The 17,424-nt window shown below is 40.8% G+C and overlaps 1 protein-coding gene across 2 annotated transcripts in view; it reads right to left on the reverse strand.

Annotated features, from left to right (window-relative positions):
• The window catches only part of Vmp1 (vacuole membrane protein 1), a 101,902-nt gene that overhangs the window by 74,614 nt on the left and 9,864 nt on the right, over positions 1-17,424 (reverse strand). Inside the window, exons 1-5 of one of the 2 annotated variants that reach the window (XM_036196773.1) lie at positions 14,486-14,568; positions 9,909-10,010; positions 8,629-8,764; positions 7,100-7,190; positions 6,103-6,213 (exon numbers count right to left, since the gene is read on the reverse strand). In XM_036196773.1, the coding sequence (XP_036052666.1) occupies positions 6,103-6,213; positions 7,100-7,190; positions 8,629-8,764; positions 9,909-9,984 (414 nt within the window). In that variant the 5' untranslated portion in view covers positions 9,985-10,010; positions 14,486-14,568. Of the gene's footprint in view, positions 1-6,102; positions 6,214-7,099; positions 7,191-8,628; positions 8,765-9,908; positions 10,011-14,485; positions 14,569-17,424 lie in introns of those variants that run through there. The other variant, XM_036196772.1, reaches the window with a different exon arrangement.

Below are 17,424 nucleotides of genomic sequence, written 5' to 3' on the forward strand. Positions count from 1 at the left end.
CCCCACATCGTTTTACTCCATATCAGTGATGTTTCCCAAATACTTATTTTTAGCAATAAAGAATCAAGAGTCAAAGGGTACCAGAAACATCTGTACCCAAGGAAACACAGTCCTAAGGCAGCACAGACTGCTGTTAGACACTGTGCATGGAAGGAAAAACTGTCATCCATAGCGATGTCTGCACATGAGAAAACAACATGCCAGACTTCTAAAAGGTACAATTTCTGCCCCATTCTAAAATAGCCTGAACATAAAAATAAAACAGGCATCTGGACAGCAAATATTTCACATCTTTCTTGCATTTAATTTCTACCAGAGCTTTTGTTGAAATGCTAATATTAACAAAATGTCTCTTAAGTAGACATTTTCAAGGACAGTACCTTATTGTTATAATTTCTAATAAAACCTGGTCAATTTTATAATATAATCCAATTGTTCCAAATTTTTCTTTCACACTGCTTTTAGAAGGGAGAATGCTAATACTTTAAGCACATAGCATTTTCTTACTTTGATACACAAATGTTTAAAAATGGCAACAAGTGAATTATGTTAAAGAACACTTGTCTGTAAAGCTAACATCCCTTCAGGTAAAGTTCTGCTTCTTTACAGGCAGTGGATGTGAAACCGGGCTTTGTAAAATCTTTCTGCAGGAAACTGCTCCACCTAGTGTCAAAAACTGTCCATACAGCACATAACAGGACTGAATTTTAGCCAATGGAATTATTATAGTTTTTGCTATAATTACAGTTTTTGCTAGTTGAGAGATAGGGGCTCATGTAGGTTAGTTGACTCTAGAACTTTGTATGTAGCTGAGGATGGCCTTCAACTCCTTATCTTGCCTTCAATGTGCTGAGATTATAAGTGTATGCCACCACACTCAGTTTATCTAAATGTAAGACTTTACAAATCATTAACGGCACATAATGGACTCTAAAATCATTTTCTTTCCCCATAATCTAATTCGTATAATGTACCTATATATAAAAGAGTATAACTAAGATACATATACCTAAATGAATTAGAAATTCTAAGGAGGTAAATCAGATTACCGGAACCCAAGCTTCTTTTCACATGTGGTCCTTTAGAATTTAAAAGTTCACAGGGGTCTGTCCTTGGTGGTCACTTCTCTGTACATCCCCCTCCCCTACCCCCATATCCCGCCAAGACAAGGTCTCTGTGTAGCCCTGGCTGTCTTGGAACTCACTCTGTAGACCAGGCTGGCCTCAAACTCAGAGATCCACCTGTCTCTGTCTCCAGAGTGCTGGGATTAATGTGCACCACCACCTAGCATGCATTTTCTCTTTTTTAGTTTTATTTTTGAGACAAAGATTCATTAAGCAGCCAAGGTTGTTAAGAATAGCTAAGGGTTGGGGGCTGGAGAGATGGCTTGGAGGTTAAGAACACTGGCTGCTCTTCCAGAGGACCCAGGTTCAATTCCTGGCACCCATATGGCAGCTCAGTTGTTTGTAACTCCAGTTCCAGGGATCTGATGCCCTCATGTAGACAAGCATGCAGGCAAACACCAATGCACATAAAGTAAAACCAACATTAAACAAAAGAGCAGCTAAGGGGGGACTGTGGGTGCAGTCAGCAGCAGATCATTTGGCAAGCATGTTCACGGCCACGGGTTTGATCCCTAGCACCTCAAAGGGGAAACTAGCTGAAGCACATAAACCGAAAATGACTGCTTGCTCTAAAAAGGGAATCGAGAAGCCAGCGATCACTCAGTGTAGGCAAAGCTGCTGCTGCACAAGCCTAAAAACTTGAGTTTGATTCGATGAACTCATGTAAAAAGGCGGGCACAATGGTGTGCATTTGTAGTCCCAGCACTCTTACGGTGAATGGGAGGTAGAGGAAGAATTTTTGCTGAAAGCTCAACTACGCAGTACAGCCACAGAAACAACAAAACCCTGCCTCACAGCCGGGCGTTGGGGGGGGGCATCTTTAATCCCAGCACTTGGGAGGCAGAAGGAGGAGCTCTGTGAGTTCGAGGCCAGTCTGGTCTACAGAGCGAGTTCTAAGACAGCCAGGGCTACACAGAAAAACCTTGTCTCAAAAAAACAAAAACCAAACTAAAACAAAACAGAACAACAACAACAAAAACTGCCTCAAAAAAAATCATGTAAAAAGAGACTCCTGAAAAATTGTCCTCTGACCTTCACATATGCACTGTGACATGCAAACCCTTAGTGGTCTTTGGTGTTTCTCTTTTTCTTATACCTTCAAAAATGAAAACAAACACCCTGAAACATCGCAGTAATATTAACTATAATAGTTGCAATAATTTCCTGAATAGTTTTATGTACTAGACATCACACTTGAAAAACATTTGTTATGCCATTTAATCCTCAAAACAAGCATATATCATTATCATCTTCGTTTGCAGTTGAGTAAGCTGAGGTTTCAAAGTTAAGCAATCTGCCAACAATCACATAGCTAATATTGGAGTAGACAGTCCGACCTAGCTACTGGATTGTTTCTCTCGTAATCAGAACTACGGCATATTCTTCACTATTAATGGATGGAAAACCACATGAGGTAGCGAACACCTGTAGTCTCAGTATTTGGGAAGTTGTGATAGGAAGGATGCTATGAGTTCAAGATCAGCCCAGGATACATAGCCGTGGGAATTAATTCCTACATATAAATGTGCAAGTCAATGGGAAAAAAGGCTAGCTCAAAATTGCTGTGTTGAGGACTGTGAAAAAATATTAGGAAAAAAATAACATTTTAACCCTTATACAATCACTGATCCTTTTAAAAATTGTTTAGATTTATTTTTATGGATTCATGTCTTGCTTGCATGCATGGCTACTACACCATGTGCTTGCCTGGTACTCAGGTCAGAAGAGGGCACTGGATCCCCTGGAACTAGAGTTACACACATGAATATAGATAAATACTGAACCATGTCTCCAAGCTAAGAGAGTCACTGATGCCTTTCATGGGGTCTGGGTCAGGTTTGCTCTACTGGCAAATACACAATGGCATGAGGTGATAGTGAAGAGCACTTACAGCCAGGGGATATAACGCCTTCTGGTGGCTTCGAGTCTTCTCTTTAAAAACATCTTAAGAGTTACTGTAGTTTACATGTATGGATGTCTTTCATGTGTGTACAGACATGTGAGATGTGAGAGCCTGATGCCTGTGGAAGCCAGCAGAGGGCATCATATCCTCTAGTTATAAGTGTTCTTAACTGCTTCCTTTCCCGAGGCTGCTAGAAGAACGATTTCAAACCACTTAGGGACAACAGTCTTTGGAGAATGTGAAGACTGTAGGTTTTCTCACCAAGAAAAAGGGAAAAAAAAAGCTTATCTCCTAGACACACAAGTACAGTGCTTAGGAAATTAATAAGCCTTCTCAAGCCAACTCACAACTCACTGGCAATTAAATGAAGAGAACAAGTGACCAAATCTAGTGTTCATCCTACTAACCACGGAGCCACAGGGAGGACCTGGATTTACTTTCCCTGAACCACACTACTCCAATACAAACAGCAACTGTCTATGCTCTAAGAATGACAGGGCTCCGTCCGATCCACTCCAACTTCAAGTTACAATCTTTCAATGAAATTTAAAAATAAGGAAATCATTCATTAACTGAAAGATATGACTTCATTTAAGACCTAATCTTTTTAGTCTTTTAAGTGACCATTTAGTATACATTTAATCACAATTAATAAAGTATAACTCCAAAAAGGCAACTTTCACTGTGGAAAACAGTGGATATGAAGTACAAAGCATTTTCCTTTTTTTCCTTACTTTTAAGCCATGATTTTTAGTAGACAGGATAATGATAATCAAGAATTTAACCTTTAGTCTTTAAAACTGGATTCTTAACCACTATTTCACTACAAAGCCTGCCCCAAAGGCTGTGTTTCTGACAAGACTGGTTTCCCAACATGGTCCCTTGGCCTTCAGACACAGGGTTGTATGTATGTAAGGAAGAGGAGTCTACTTCACCCGCACAAGAGGCCAGAGTGTCAATGGCATCACATCTACATAAAGGCTCATACAAGAGAGGGATGTAAGCAGGACTTCCCAAACACAATTATATCCCCCAGATAAAAACAAAATAAATGGGCACAGCATGGTGGTGACTGCCTTTAATCTCAGCACTCAGGAGGCAAAGGCATGATGATTTCTGTGGGTTCAAGGCCAGCCTGGTCCACATAGTAAGTTCCAGGACAGTCAGGACTACACAGTGAGACCTTGTCTCCAAAACAAAACAATACAAAGAAAAACCAACCAACCAACCAACAACAAATAGAGATTCTAAGTGTAGGAGGCTCAGAGGTCCTTACCCTCACATCTGTGAGAACGAAGGAATGTTAAACATGCAGGGTTGTCTCTTCAGAGGCAAAGATTACAACCCGTTTTCAGAGCAGAGGTAGTAAACAGCCTGGTGACCTTTGCACTGCACGGCCAAAACCACCCCAACTCCTCCCACAGACCCTTCTTATAAGATTGTTTTCCTAGATCAATCTATAGGACCTATCTTTATGGAAGATGTCACATGTACTTTATAAAGTTTCCACATGGAATTGAGTTAACTATCACCAGGAAATTTTTTCACCAAATTATTCTGTGCTTAAATATGCCTAAAAGAAACTACTCTACTTGGGGTCAGATTCCTGAAGTTTGAACCAATACTGGTTACTAATTTGTGTTTAATAGAAGTTTAACTCACGTGGATCGACACTCTGTTGGCCATGGTGGTCACAGAGACCACCTGCAATTAGGGTAATTGTTTGTTACAAATCATGAAAGAGAGGATAAATTTTAAAAATCTGCCTAGTGGTAGTAAGTTCCAAGACAGCCAAGGCTACACAAAGAAACCCTGTCTTGAAAAACCAACCAATCAACTAAACAAACAAACCAAGCAACCAAATGTGAGAGAGATGGCTCATCGATTAAGAGCAAGTACTGTTTTGTGCAACACCACCTCCCCACCCCCCCCCCCACCCCGGCCAAAGGGTTTCTCTGGGTAGCTTTGGAGCCTGTCCTGGAACTTACTATGTAGCCCAGGCTGGCCTCAACTGTACAGAGATCCACCTGCCTCTGCCTCCCTAGTGCTGAGATTAAAGGCATGTGCCACCAGCAGCTGCTGCAAGTGCTATTCTTGCAGAGGACCTGGGTTCAGTTCTTAGCACTCACCTATGAGTTCACAACCATGGGTTACTCCACTTCCTCCACAGGCATGAGACAAACACACGATGCAGATATGCACACAGCCAAAACACTAATATACATTAGAAACTAAAGCTGAGAAGATTCTAACCACATTCCATTAAACTGGCACACTGATCAAGGATAGAAGTGCTCACTCATGGAAACAAAAATTTTACTTTTCCCTTACATTAATTCTGTAATAAACTTTGCGACTTTTTTATTATTATGTGGGTCTGTGTGAATCAGTATGTGTGCACTATGGCACATGTGTGGAGGTCAGAGAATAACCTGTGGGAAAAGTCAGCTTTCTCCTTCAACCATCTGGGTGGCTCTGTTTGCTTCTATGCTTCTAAATCTTTTACTGAATACCTGGATCAGAGGAAATGGGATAGCAATGCCTTCACATGAAGACATTTGACAGTTTTTAATGTTTCTAATGCACATACAATAAGAAAATTTCCTTGCTTCAAGTTTGCCCACTCTCCCCTCCCAGGGTTTTTTGAGATAGGGTTTCTCTGGGTAGCTTTGGAGCCTATCTTGGAAGTCGATCTGTAGACCAGGCTGGCCTCGAACTCACAGAGTTCCGCCTGCCTCTGCCTCCTGAGATCTGGGATTAAAAAAAAAATCCAGGCAGCTGGGCACAGTGGCGCACACCTTTAATCCTAGTAGAGGCAGAGGCAGGCAGATCTCTGAGTTCGAGGCCAGCCTGGTCTACAGAGTGAGTTCCAGGACAGCCAGGGCTGCACAGAGAGACCCTGTCTGGAAAACAAACAAATGTCTTTGGGGGTTGTGTGTGCATGAGTGCTATAGTGCCATGTGGAGATCAGAGGACAATGTCAGAATCATTACTTCAAAATCTACTTCTGAAGGAAAAGCACCAATAAAGACAGAAGACTCTCCTCTGTTGCAATTTGAAAAAAATCATTCTTACCAGATAAAGCAGGAAGGTGTGCAATCCTGTTCCAAGTCCAACAGAGGACAAAATTCCCAAGCCTATCCAGTAGGCATACAAAAGAAACTGCTTCTCTATCCGCTGCACATACTGAAAAGAAAAGAGACAAGGTATAAACCAGAACACTCTGCCCAGGAACATGCCTTACTAACTACTACCCACTGACCAGCCAGCTCAACAAAGCTGAAGAGCTAAGAAACACTAAGACAAAAAAAATTCCTCGAAGAGGTCTCACTCTGATAATGTACTAAAGCAGAGAGGGCACAAATCACCCCCCCCACAAAAAATCCCCAACCAAACAAACAAAAAAAACCCCCCAAAACGAAAACCCAACTCATTCAAGCAAAATAAGTTGACGCTGGAGAAAAACAAAAAACAAACTACTATTATGGTAATCATTATTTTTTTCTTTTTTATTTCTTCAGGCAGGATCGCATACTGTAGTCCAGCATGCTGGTATTTTCTATGTAGACCAGGCTAGCTTTGAACTTCAGTTGATCCTCCTTCTTCTACTTGCTAGATGGTGTGATTATACAAGTGTGCTACCATGCCCAGTCTAGTGTAAACAGTTTAAAATCACTATGAAAACTTAAGACAGTGTTAAAGGGACAGTTACAATAGCTGTGCACAGAAAACTTTAGGGACACACAAAACACAGTGGTAAAGGAAGTGGTCAATGAGCTAGGTGTGGTAGCTCATGCTTTTAATCTCAGTACTTGGGAGGCAGGAACAGGTGGATCTTTTAAAGTAAAGAGAAATCCTAACTACTAAAATAATGTTGAGTAGCTACGGAACAGTGCTCGGGTATTTTTAGTGTATGGAATAAGACATTAAGATACCCAGTTATCAGATAAAGTTGAAAACACAAATGCACGCTTACAAGTGTAGAGGGTATAAACTCTGAGACTCACATGAGCCCCATTCTGAACTGTCATGTGAGTAGAGTGCTGGGGCAGAGAGTTACTCCACATCTTACCTGTTGGTGCGCTCCTTCCACACAATACGCAGCTATAAGCACAGCAAGCAGCAGTGAAGAAGACACCACAATGCTCTGACGGTGCCACAATCTTAAAAATAAAAACAATCTCCCATTAATCTTGCAATTTTCAGAAACACCCTTTGGGATGTAAAGAATAGCCAGTCACGGTACATGGGCTCAGCATCTGAATTATCAAGTCGCTTTACCACAGCCATCTCTGGGTGCAAAGCCTGATCTTGTCCACACCCCACCTTGTAATCTGGAGAGGTATTACAGTGTAACACAAGAGCACGGGCTTCAAAGCCCCTTGCTGAGTCGGCTACTCACTGCTGCTCTGTTAGCAGGACATTTAACCTTTCTGATTTTGGTTTTTGCTTTTAAAAATCATAATAATCATATATTTGATTTTCCTTCTTCGTAGACCCCTACATGATCAAATGAGCTAAAAATTGTTACAAAATGTTTTATAATTTTTTTGTTGTTGTTGTTTGTTTTTGTTTTTTTTGGTTTGTGTGTTTTTCGAGACAGGGTTTCTCTATAGCTTTGGAGGCTGTCCTGGACTAGCTCTGTAGACCAGGCTGGCCTTGAACTCACAGAGATCCATCTGCCTCTGCCTCCCGAGTGCTGGGATTACAGGTGTGTGCCACCACTGCCCACCTTTTGTTTTTGTTTTTTGAGACAAGGTTTCTCTGTGTAGCCCTGGCTGTCCTGGAACTCACTCTGTAGACCAGGCTGGCCTCGAACTCATAGAGATCCGTCTGCCTCTGCCTCCCGAGTGCCAGGATTAAAGGTAAGCACCACCACTGCCCAACATGTTTTTTAATTTTTAAGTACATTAAAATGTAAGATAACAGTATAGATAACTGTTACAGAAGAACAAGAAAATAACAGGGTAAGAAAGTTCAACTTGCTCCCTGGATATTCAAACAGCTAGAAACACAGGCAGGACACATTTTACAGCAGAGTTCTTTTTCACTGGCTATCAGTTAAGCACCACATGCATCTTGAACCTGCTGCAGGCTTGGTGCATCTACTGCACACAGGCCTGATTTTCAATATAAAACCAGGAGAAAAAAACCACTATCTTTTTAATGTTTTCCCTTGCAAGACCCAGCATGAAAGAATAGTCAACTGTAAGAACCTGTCAAATAAATAAGGTCGTTTTTCTTCAAACCAAACGTCCCCATCTACTGCTCTCCCTTTTGGGGCAGGGTGATGGTGGGATGGCAGTCTTTATGTATCCCAGGCTGATCTTGAACTATGTAACAAAGGAGGATCTTGAAAACCTGGTTGGTGTGTGGTGTTGGCTTTGTGTGTGGGAGACAAGAACTCTGAATGAGCTACATCCCCATTCCCCAAGTCTAACTCTTTTTAAACTATAGGAAGGAAAACAAATGTTCCTATGATAATGTTCTAAATTTAATTAATCCATTTTGGTAGAGCAGATGGCAGGGAGTAGGAGATGGCTGAGAACTTCTAAAATTAGTAAATACGATTTATATGAAAAGTAATAGAAAACTCTTTACTTTGAGGTCCATTCCTTCAAAACTACAAGAGTTTCCAGAGAAAAATACTGCAAGGTAATGAGCGGCTGTCTCCACAGGACAATATTCTGTCTTTCTTCCCGATCCCTTCTCTTCTTTTCATGTACTGAAGAGGGGTCTGAAAAACAACAGCATGGAAGTTAAAACAGAATTCCTAACATCTGTGCCACCTTTTCAAAGAATAAAAATCAACACACCTACCTATGCTATATCTCTTAGACTGCACAAAAAAAAAAAAATCTCAAAAGCAGAATGAGATTTAACATCGAGACCCTGCAAATTTAAGGGGTACAAAGTACTAAACTGAGAGGGAGAAAATTCTAACAAGTATCTGAATACTTCGCAAAGTATTCTTTTTAGTTATCATGGAGAGGGGCAGTACAATGTATAACTACTTAGAAATGCAGTGGATGAAAAAAAGTTTCATCTATGTCCCAGGTAACCATTCACAGCAAGTCCTGTAGTCCTGAGAAATGGTAACTAGTCCAAATGCAGCCATCTTTATTGGCTCAGAGAGGAAATGAACTGCCATGGTTGCTACTCATTTTTGGTGCTGATAACCAAATCCAGGACTTCACACATGCTGTGCATGTACTCCACCACTGCACTATACCAGCAGCCCCAGGGCTGTTATTTTCCCAGCAGTGTTTCTGAGGCAACAACAGCAAACCCTGCACTACAACTAACAAACAAACAAGTAAACAAACAAGCAAACAGAAAACCATACAATCCTATTCTTAGCTGGGTGAGTGGTGGTGCATGCCTTTAATCCCAACACTTGGGAGGCAGAGGCAGGTGAAGCTCTGTGAGTCCGAGGCTAGCCTACAAACAAAGTGAGTTCTAGGACAGCCATGGCTACACAGAGAAACCCTAAAGCGTTGCCTGAAAAAAAAAAAAAAAAAAGAAAAGAAAAGAAAAAAGAAAAGGATCCAGCAGTTGATTTTGGACTAAAACTACAAATTTGGAATGATACATGTATGTAGGCTAGGTAGTTCTGCTGCAATATGCTTGTTGTTTTGAGACAGAATCTCACCACACAGCCCTGGTTGTCCTAGTAGTCAGTCACTAAGTAGACCAGGCTGGCCTCAGACTCACAGATGCATGCCTACCTCTGCCTCCTGAGTGCTGAAATTAAAGGTGTGTGGCATCTCAAAATGTAAAGGCAAACTACTTGGACGGTGGAAGGATTACGTGAGGAAATGCATAGAGCCACCGAAGAGTCCCCAGGAAGTCTGCTATCACTGCTGCCGTGTGTTCCTTACCTGGAAAACTCCCATTATGCTGCTCCTTAATCACTGCTCCGCGTCTCTGGTCACAATTTTTCCCATTTTCTGCCATTTCATAGATCAGTAACTCTGGAGGAGCTAACACAGAAAATAAAGCCCAGCAACACATTAGATTCTTCTGCTTTGCAGCTGAGACTAAAACTGAATACAGGAGCAACACGGCATACATCCTACATGCTAACTGTATGTGTTCACACTATTTTTTCTTTTTATAACCAAGAGTTTTATAAATAGCTTATATAATTCCATATAAAAGCTTGTGATTATAAACCTTTTCTAAATAGTTATTCTAGTGATTTGTTTTCCAGATTAAAATTTGGAAACACATCATTCACAGAATAAAGGTATCAAATACTAGTACATCCCAATACTGATAAACTATAGATTTAATATCCATTTAATTCATAAATTAATAGACACTATTTGAAACTTGTCATTTCTTGTTATCATTTTATCTTTTATAGTAATGTTAACATTATTAGAAAATAAATTCATAAAACAAAACAAAACACAAAACATTTACGAGCCGGGCGGTGGTGGTGCACAACTTAATCCCAGCACTGGGGAGGCAGAGGCTGGTGGATCTCTGTGAGTTCAAGAACAACCTAGTCTACAGAGTAAGTTCCAGGGCAGATAGGATGACACAGAGAAACTCTGTCTCAAAAAATCAAAAGTAAATAAATAAAAAGATTCATTATATTAACACAAATATCACAGATCCAAGAACAAAGGTCAGCTTTACGTAGAAAACACTGATTCAAATGGTAATGGGCACAGAAGATGAAATTTTCATGTTTAAAATATATTAGAAGTTCAAGGCCAGTCTGGGCTACTTAAAATCCTATCTCAAGGGGGTGGGTGAGTATATTCACATAATAATATAACTTATTCACCCACAAAAGAGATAAAGTAGATGTGAGTGTGACCTGTTTTCGACATCTACCATCTCACTGATTGCCAGGTTGAGTCAGCTGATTCAGTTGCCTAAATTGGTATCCTTCCCCGAACTGTTCCGTGTGTGTCCCTTCCAAAGATGCACGCTTCACGGGTTGAAGAGCATGACCATCCGTCAGCCAAGGGTACTGAAGCAGTTGTACTCTCCTGTTAGAACCTCCAAACAAGTTCTCCAAAATTAAGAGCCAGGCATGGTGCCTCATACCTGCAATCTCAGAACTTGGGACCATGAGTCTGTACATACATACATACATACACACATACACACACACACACACACACACACACACACACAGAGAGAGAGAGAGAGAGAGAGAGAGAGAGAGAGAGAGAGAGAGAGAGAGAGCGAGCAAAAAGAAAGTGACCACTTGCCAGGGGTAGGATATTTATATAAAAGACTATTTTTGTGCCTGTGTTTTTGTGTGGAACTAACCCTAAATGCTAAGACATCCAAAGGGTAGGAAGTAGGTGAAACAATGAACTTGGAAACCACCTAAATCAGAAAATTAACATCATGCTACCTTCCCAGCGATACCACTGTGGCTCACTCCAATAGTCTGCAACAGACCCCTGAGGTAAGGTTATAATGAGTAAGTAAGTCTTCAGGAGAGTCTGGCAGAAAACAAATGAACACATGAGATCCATTACAACTGAACAGAATGAAATTGGAGATTTAATGAGATTAGATGAAAAAAAGACAGTGTATAATTAACAGAGTTTAGAGTTTAACAGAATGGGATTTAAACATAACCTTCACAAGCAACTACTCTAGGAATCTGAACAAATCTATAAATCTCTACAAACAAGTTCAACTTTATTGCTGTTTTGAGACCAAGGTAGCCTATAACTCACTAAGGAGCACAGGCTGGTCTTGAACTCCGTAACATTACTTTGGCTTCCTAAGTGTTTAGAGTACCAGTTGCTCTATTTTGTAAAACAGGGACAACATGGGTTATCAAGAGGTACAAAATTAAAGGTAATATATACAACATACAAGTGCATATAGCCTCATTTTTGTGGGGGTGGGGTGTGTGTGTGCACATGAGAGTGTGTGTGAAGGTCAGAGGCAGACATCAGGTTGTCTTCGTTCACTGCTTTCCACCTTTTTTTTTTTTTTTTTTTGAGACAGGGCCTCTCACTGAACCTGGAGTTCATTGATTCAGTTAGCCTGGCTAGCCAATGAGCTCCAGAGATCATATGTCTTGGCATTCACCAGCACGGGCGGTACAGATGAGTGGTGCCATGCCTGGGTTTTATGTGGGTTCTGGGGATCCCAACTCCAGTTCTCATGCTTGCATGGCAGACACTTTACCTGCCGTGGTCAACTCCCTTGCCACATCTTTCATATAAATTCAATATACATTTCCCAATACAATGAAGAGAAGCAGGAGTTTTATGGGAGCTCAAGAGGACAATGTATTTCAAGTTTTATTTTATAAATTGAAGTCAAATTTCTGTGAAGATATTGTCAAAACACGACATAACACATACCATTACTATAAGAGAATGACAAACTTATTTTGTGAAAACACATAAAATCAGAGTTTTAACAAAGTCTACTGAGGATTCTGAAACAGCACTGTCTACAAGAATGAAGGATTTTCTACCTTCCAGTTATTGAAGTTTTAAGAAATCGAAACTGTGGGGGACTGGATTTGAACAAAACCATAGCTATATATATATAACAAATAAGATTTGATCAATTTTTGGTAAAAAGAACAGAGCATAAACTGGGTGTGGTGACACACACTTAAATACTAACACCCAGGAGGCAGAGCAGGGGGACTGCCACACACCTGAGGCCAGCCTAGACTACAGAATGAGTTCTAGTGAGTGTTGAGATCAGAAAACCATGTTCCCCATGTGCATGCAGACACATGCACGCATGCACAGAGAGGATGGGCACAAAAAGGCTCACCTTAGGAAGCAAACTTCCTGCCACCACCCAGCCTTGCAAAATCGTTCTGCTAACTGAACTCATTCCCCATTTACTCCTTGCCTTAGTATCCTCTTGAATAGACAAACAACTTGGGTTCATTTAAAGTAGAACTGAACAACAATGATATTATACAAATAAAGGTTTTATTTTTGAAATATTTTAACAGGAATTTTTCCCCCCCTTGGTTTTTCAAGGCAGGGTTTCTCTGTGTAGCTTTGTTCCTTTCCTGGAACTAGCTTTGTAGACCAGGCTGGCCTCAAACTCACAGAGATCCGCCTGCCTCTGTTTTTTTTTTTTTTTTTTTTTTAAGCAGAGGATTGAACCCAGGGCCTTTCTCTACCACTGAGCTAAATCTCCAGCCCCTTGTTTTTTTTTTTTAAACAGGAGTTTTTATTTAAGCAAATAATTATACAATATTGTTCTCATATAATACGCTAAAAAATAACTTATTGACATTTCCTTCTCAATAATTCTCTCTATAAAAGTTAAAATCTGTAATTTTATTTGTTAGAAGTAACTGATGGAATAAAGTTATTTTTGTTTAGTCAGTCTACTTCTTCACAAACAAAATAAATTCAGTTTTAAAAACAAGTTTTAAAAAATGTTTACTATTTCCAAAAGAAGAAATCACAAACCTAAAGGGAATACACTAAGAAAGAAAGGTTCTGAACAGTCTGGTTATAACAGCATCAGCTAAGGGCTCAGTGGTAAAGTGCGAGGCCTTGGGGTTTGATAGCCAGTGCCACAAGCAAACAAAACAAACCCTCTTTTGCATCTTGACCATTTAGGAGAGGCGAGGTGTGGCGATACAGCCTCATAATCCCAACACTCGTGTATCTGAAGCAGGAGGATGAAGACAGTCCCTACTACATACCCGGACCTTGTCTCAACAGAAATTAATTCCTAATTTAAAACATATTTTCTTTGTCACACAAACTGCAAGAACTAACTCTGCAAAGCTGCCGTTTTCCTGGGATTACTCTGCATCCTGAAGATGTGTCTGAACAACTGAGCAGAGCTAGAAAAGTCAAGTACAACAGTACAGCCACTTCAAATTCACTTACTCAATAAATAACTATCAAATGTTCACTGGCTGCCAGTTATTGTCTGAGATGTCAAACATCAAACTTTTAACTGATAGTAGTCCTCCATTCTCTCAGTTATCAACTTAGTTTCAGGGTGTTTTGGCATTACTGGGGGATGATCTTGGGACATCGTGCACTCTTCCACTGTGCCACAGTCTCAGCCCTTCATTTTTTTTTTAAACACAGAAACAGAGCGAGAATCCTCAGTCCTACTAAGACTCACTCCCACCTACTTGAGCAGACTTCTGTCATCAAAGGCCGTGTGGGGAACACACATCCTGCACTAACCCTCTTCACCTTTCCAGAGACTTAGCTCACTTAGCTCCTTCGGTTCTCTCTGTGTCATCAATCTTGGCTTCTTTATTCTCTCTGGCAAATAAACATCATCTAGTACTTCCCATTTCTGTCCTTCACTGATACAGTTCTCCAGAGAGCTGCATACAGACAGTCTACACTTCCTCATCAGCAATGGAGTGAGCCTTCTGACTCCATGGGATCAGGGAATCAGGAAATAGCTTTCCTGGAGAACACTAATGACCTCCACACTAGAAAATGCAAAAACACTCACACCTTACCTCGCTAGGTGAGGCAATCACTCTCTCCTTCTGTTGACAGCTTCTTCTGCTTCTACTTCTTGGAGTTATTCAAAGCCTGGTCCTGGGTTCTTTTTGTGTTCTCTTCACACTCCCTAATGATGTCATCTAGTCACTCAGCCTTAAATACCCTCTACATAGTGACAATTCTCCTTCTCTCAAAAGCAGAATGTTCCACATGACAGTGCCTTATGAATATTCTGTAAGAATAATCAGATCACAGAAGGATCTTGCCAAGTATTCAAGCCCAACCCACTCCTACAATGCACACACAAACAAGCAGAAGTAAACCGACTCAGATAATGTCACAGAACAAGTTACAACAAGCATAAAAAGCAGTACCCCAAACACAACTGGTCTTAAATAACAGTATGGGTGTGCTGACTTGTTGGCAAGACACTTTTCTTCCCCCAAATTACATATAAATTATTTCTTAAAGGATTTTGAAAGAAACAGTCTCAATCTACATCTTTTTCTTTGTAGTATTAGAAAATTGGACCAAAGCTAGGTGTGGTGGCATACACCTTCAATTGATCTGTGAGTTCAAGGGCAGCCGGATCTACAGAGCAAGTTCCAGACCGCCAAGGCTACATAGAGAAGCCCTGTCTAAACACACACACACACACACACACACACACACACACACACACACACACACACAAAATCGGTATTGTGAGTTGTAAGTTTGGTTGGAATAATTCTAATCCCTAGAGCCCATTAGGCTATATGTTTACACAAACTTCTAAACTACAAAGCTGAGAACCATGGCATCATATCAAGTTCCATATGCCCTGAGAGGACATTAAGTACCTTTTGTTTGAGAAATATACTCTGTCTTTGCTGCCTATGTTTTCTAGCTGCAGATGGTTACCCAACCAGCATCAACAAACCCTACTAATCATCTCACTATTATCATCTTACTTGTTGGGTCACAGAGAAACAACTTGTTTCTGGAAGTTACCAACATGTCCTGATTGAGTTGAGTCCATTAGGAGAAGGACCATTTGGATTATATATTCCATGCCTACTCCCCAAGACAGAACTTATTTATACCCCATCCCAATTCTGCTTTCCTTCTCAGCTCAAGACTGTTTAAATTTTTACAGCTACAAAAGAAGAAAAGAGGCTGGGCAGTGGTGGCACTTGGGAGGCAGAGGCAAGTGGATCTCTGTGAGTTCAAGGCCAGCCTGGGCTACCAAGTGAGTTCCAGGAAAGGCGCAAAGCTACACAGAGAAACCTTGTCTCAAAAAACAAAAACAAAAAACAACAAACAAAAAAACAAAACAAAAAAAAAAAAAAAAAGAAAGAAAGAATCTTACCATCTCCAGTTAAGTCTCTCTCATCTAAATTTTTCTTTAATTAGAAGACTGTGTGTGTATGGATGTTTCGCCAGCATGTAGTCTGTGCTTCACAGGTGTGGAGTGCCTATGGAGGCCAGAAGAGTGTTCCATCCCCTGGTACTGGAGTTACAGATGGTTGTGAGCCAACAGGTTGGTGCTGGGAATTAAACTTGGGTCCTCTGCAAGAGCAGCTGGGGCCCTCAACTGCTCACTCATCTCTAGCTCTTGGTTTCTTTCTTTCAATGTTTCTTTGGGTAAGTTAAGCTTTTGCATTTGAGCAATTTATATAACACCCCCATCTTAATTTTCATTTCATCCTTAAATGTTTTTCTTTTGCCTTGGGGGATTGTCAGTAATTTAGTTTTTCTATTTCAAAAGGAAGCATACAGATGTAGGCATCCTGACTTACACCTGTAATCCCAGCATTCGAAAAGCTGAGGCAGTGGTACTGCCATGAGATACACAATGAATTCTAGGCCAGTATGTGCCACAGTGTAAGACTCTATCTCAACAAAACAAGACAAAACACATGATGACATAACCTCGTAATCCCAGCACACAGGAGGCAAAGCCTGGGGGATCCTCACAAGTACCAGGTTAGCCAGGGCCAAAGCCAGTGCCAGAACCTGACACAGACAGATACACACACACACACACACACACACACACACACCCCAAAACCAGAAAAAAAAATCAAATCAAATCATACAGGGAGATTATACAGTGACTGGCAGGTAGAGGCACGATTTCTATATGCCCTTTTCTTTTCAAAGTTTCTTTGTTTTATTTTCTTTTAATTTCATGTTGCCAGGCGGTGGTGGCACATGCTTTTAATCCTAGCACTTGGGAGGCAGAGGCAGGCAGATGAGTTCAAGGCCAGCTTGGTCTTTAGAGAATTCCAGGACAGCCAGGACTACATAGAGAAACCCTGTCTTGAAGTCCTCATACCCACCCCCAAAAACATTATTTGAGGGTAAAAGTCTAAAATGGGGGTCTGGAGAGACAGCCCAGTAGTTAAGAGCAATGGCTGCTCTTCCAAAGGATCTAGGGTTTGGTTCCCAGCACCCATACAACAGCTCACAACTGCCTATAACTTCAGTTCTAGGGGATCCAATGGCCTGTTCTGGGCTCCACGGGCACTAAGCACACATGGTTCACAAACATACATGCAGGCAAACAACCATACAGATAAAAATAAACAAATATAAGCCAAGCGGTGGTGGCACACACCTTTAATCCCAGTACTCAGGAGGCAGAGGCAGGCAGATCTCCAAATTTGAGGCCAGCCAGGTCTACAGAGTGAGTTCTAAGACAGTCAGGGCTACACAGAGAAACTTTGTCTCAAAAAACAAAAACAACAAAACAAAAAATCTAAAAGAAGCCTACATAGGTAGCATAAGATGAAATAATAAGTCTCTCTTCACATCCAATGTAGTAGGATCAATTTTGGCCATGTACCATGAAATACTGTCAAGTTCAAGAATATGGAAGTAAATTCAAAGTATTCTTGTTCTGTTTAAAAGACTGAAATGTCCTCAAACAAGAATCTAGCATAAATTCTTGACCTCCAGTGGAGTCTAC

Source organism: Onychomys torridus, chromosome 8 (assembly GCF_903995425.1).
Source record: "Onychomys torridus chromosome 8, mOncTor1.1, whole genome shotgun sequence".
In the NCBI taxonomy this organism is placed as follows: domain Eukaryota; kingdom Metazoa; phylum Chordata; class Mammalia; order Rodentia; family Cricetidae; genus Onychomys; species Onychomys torridus.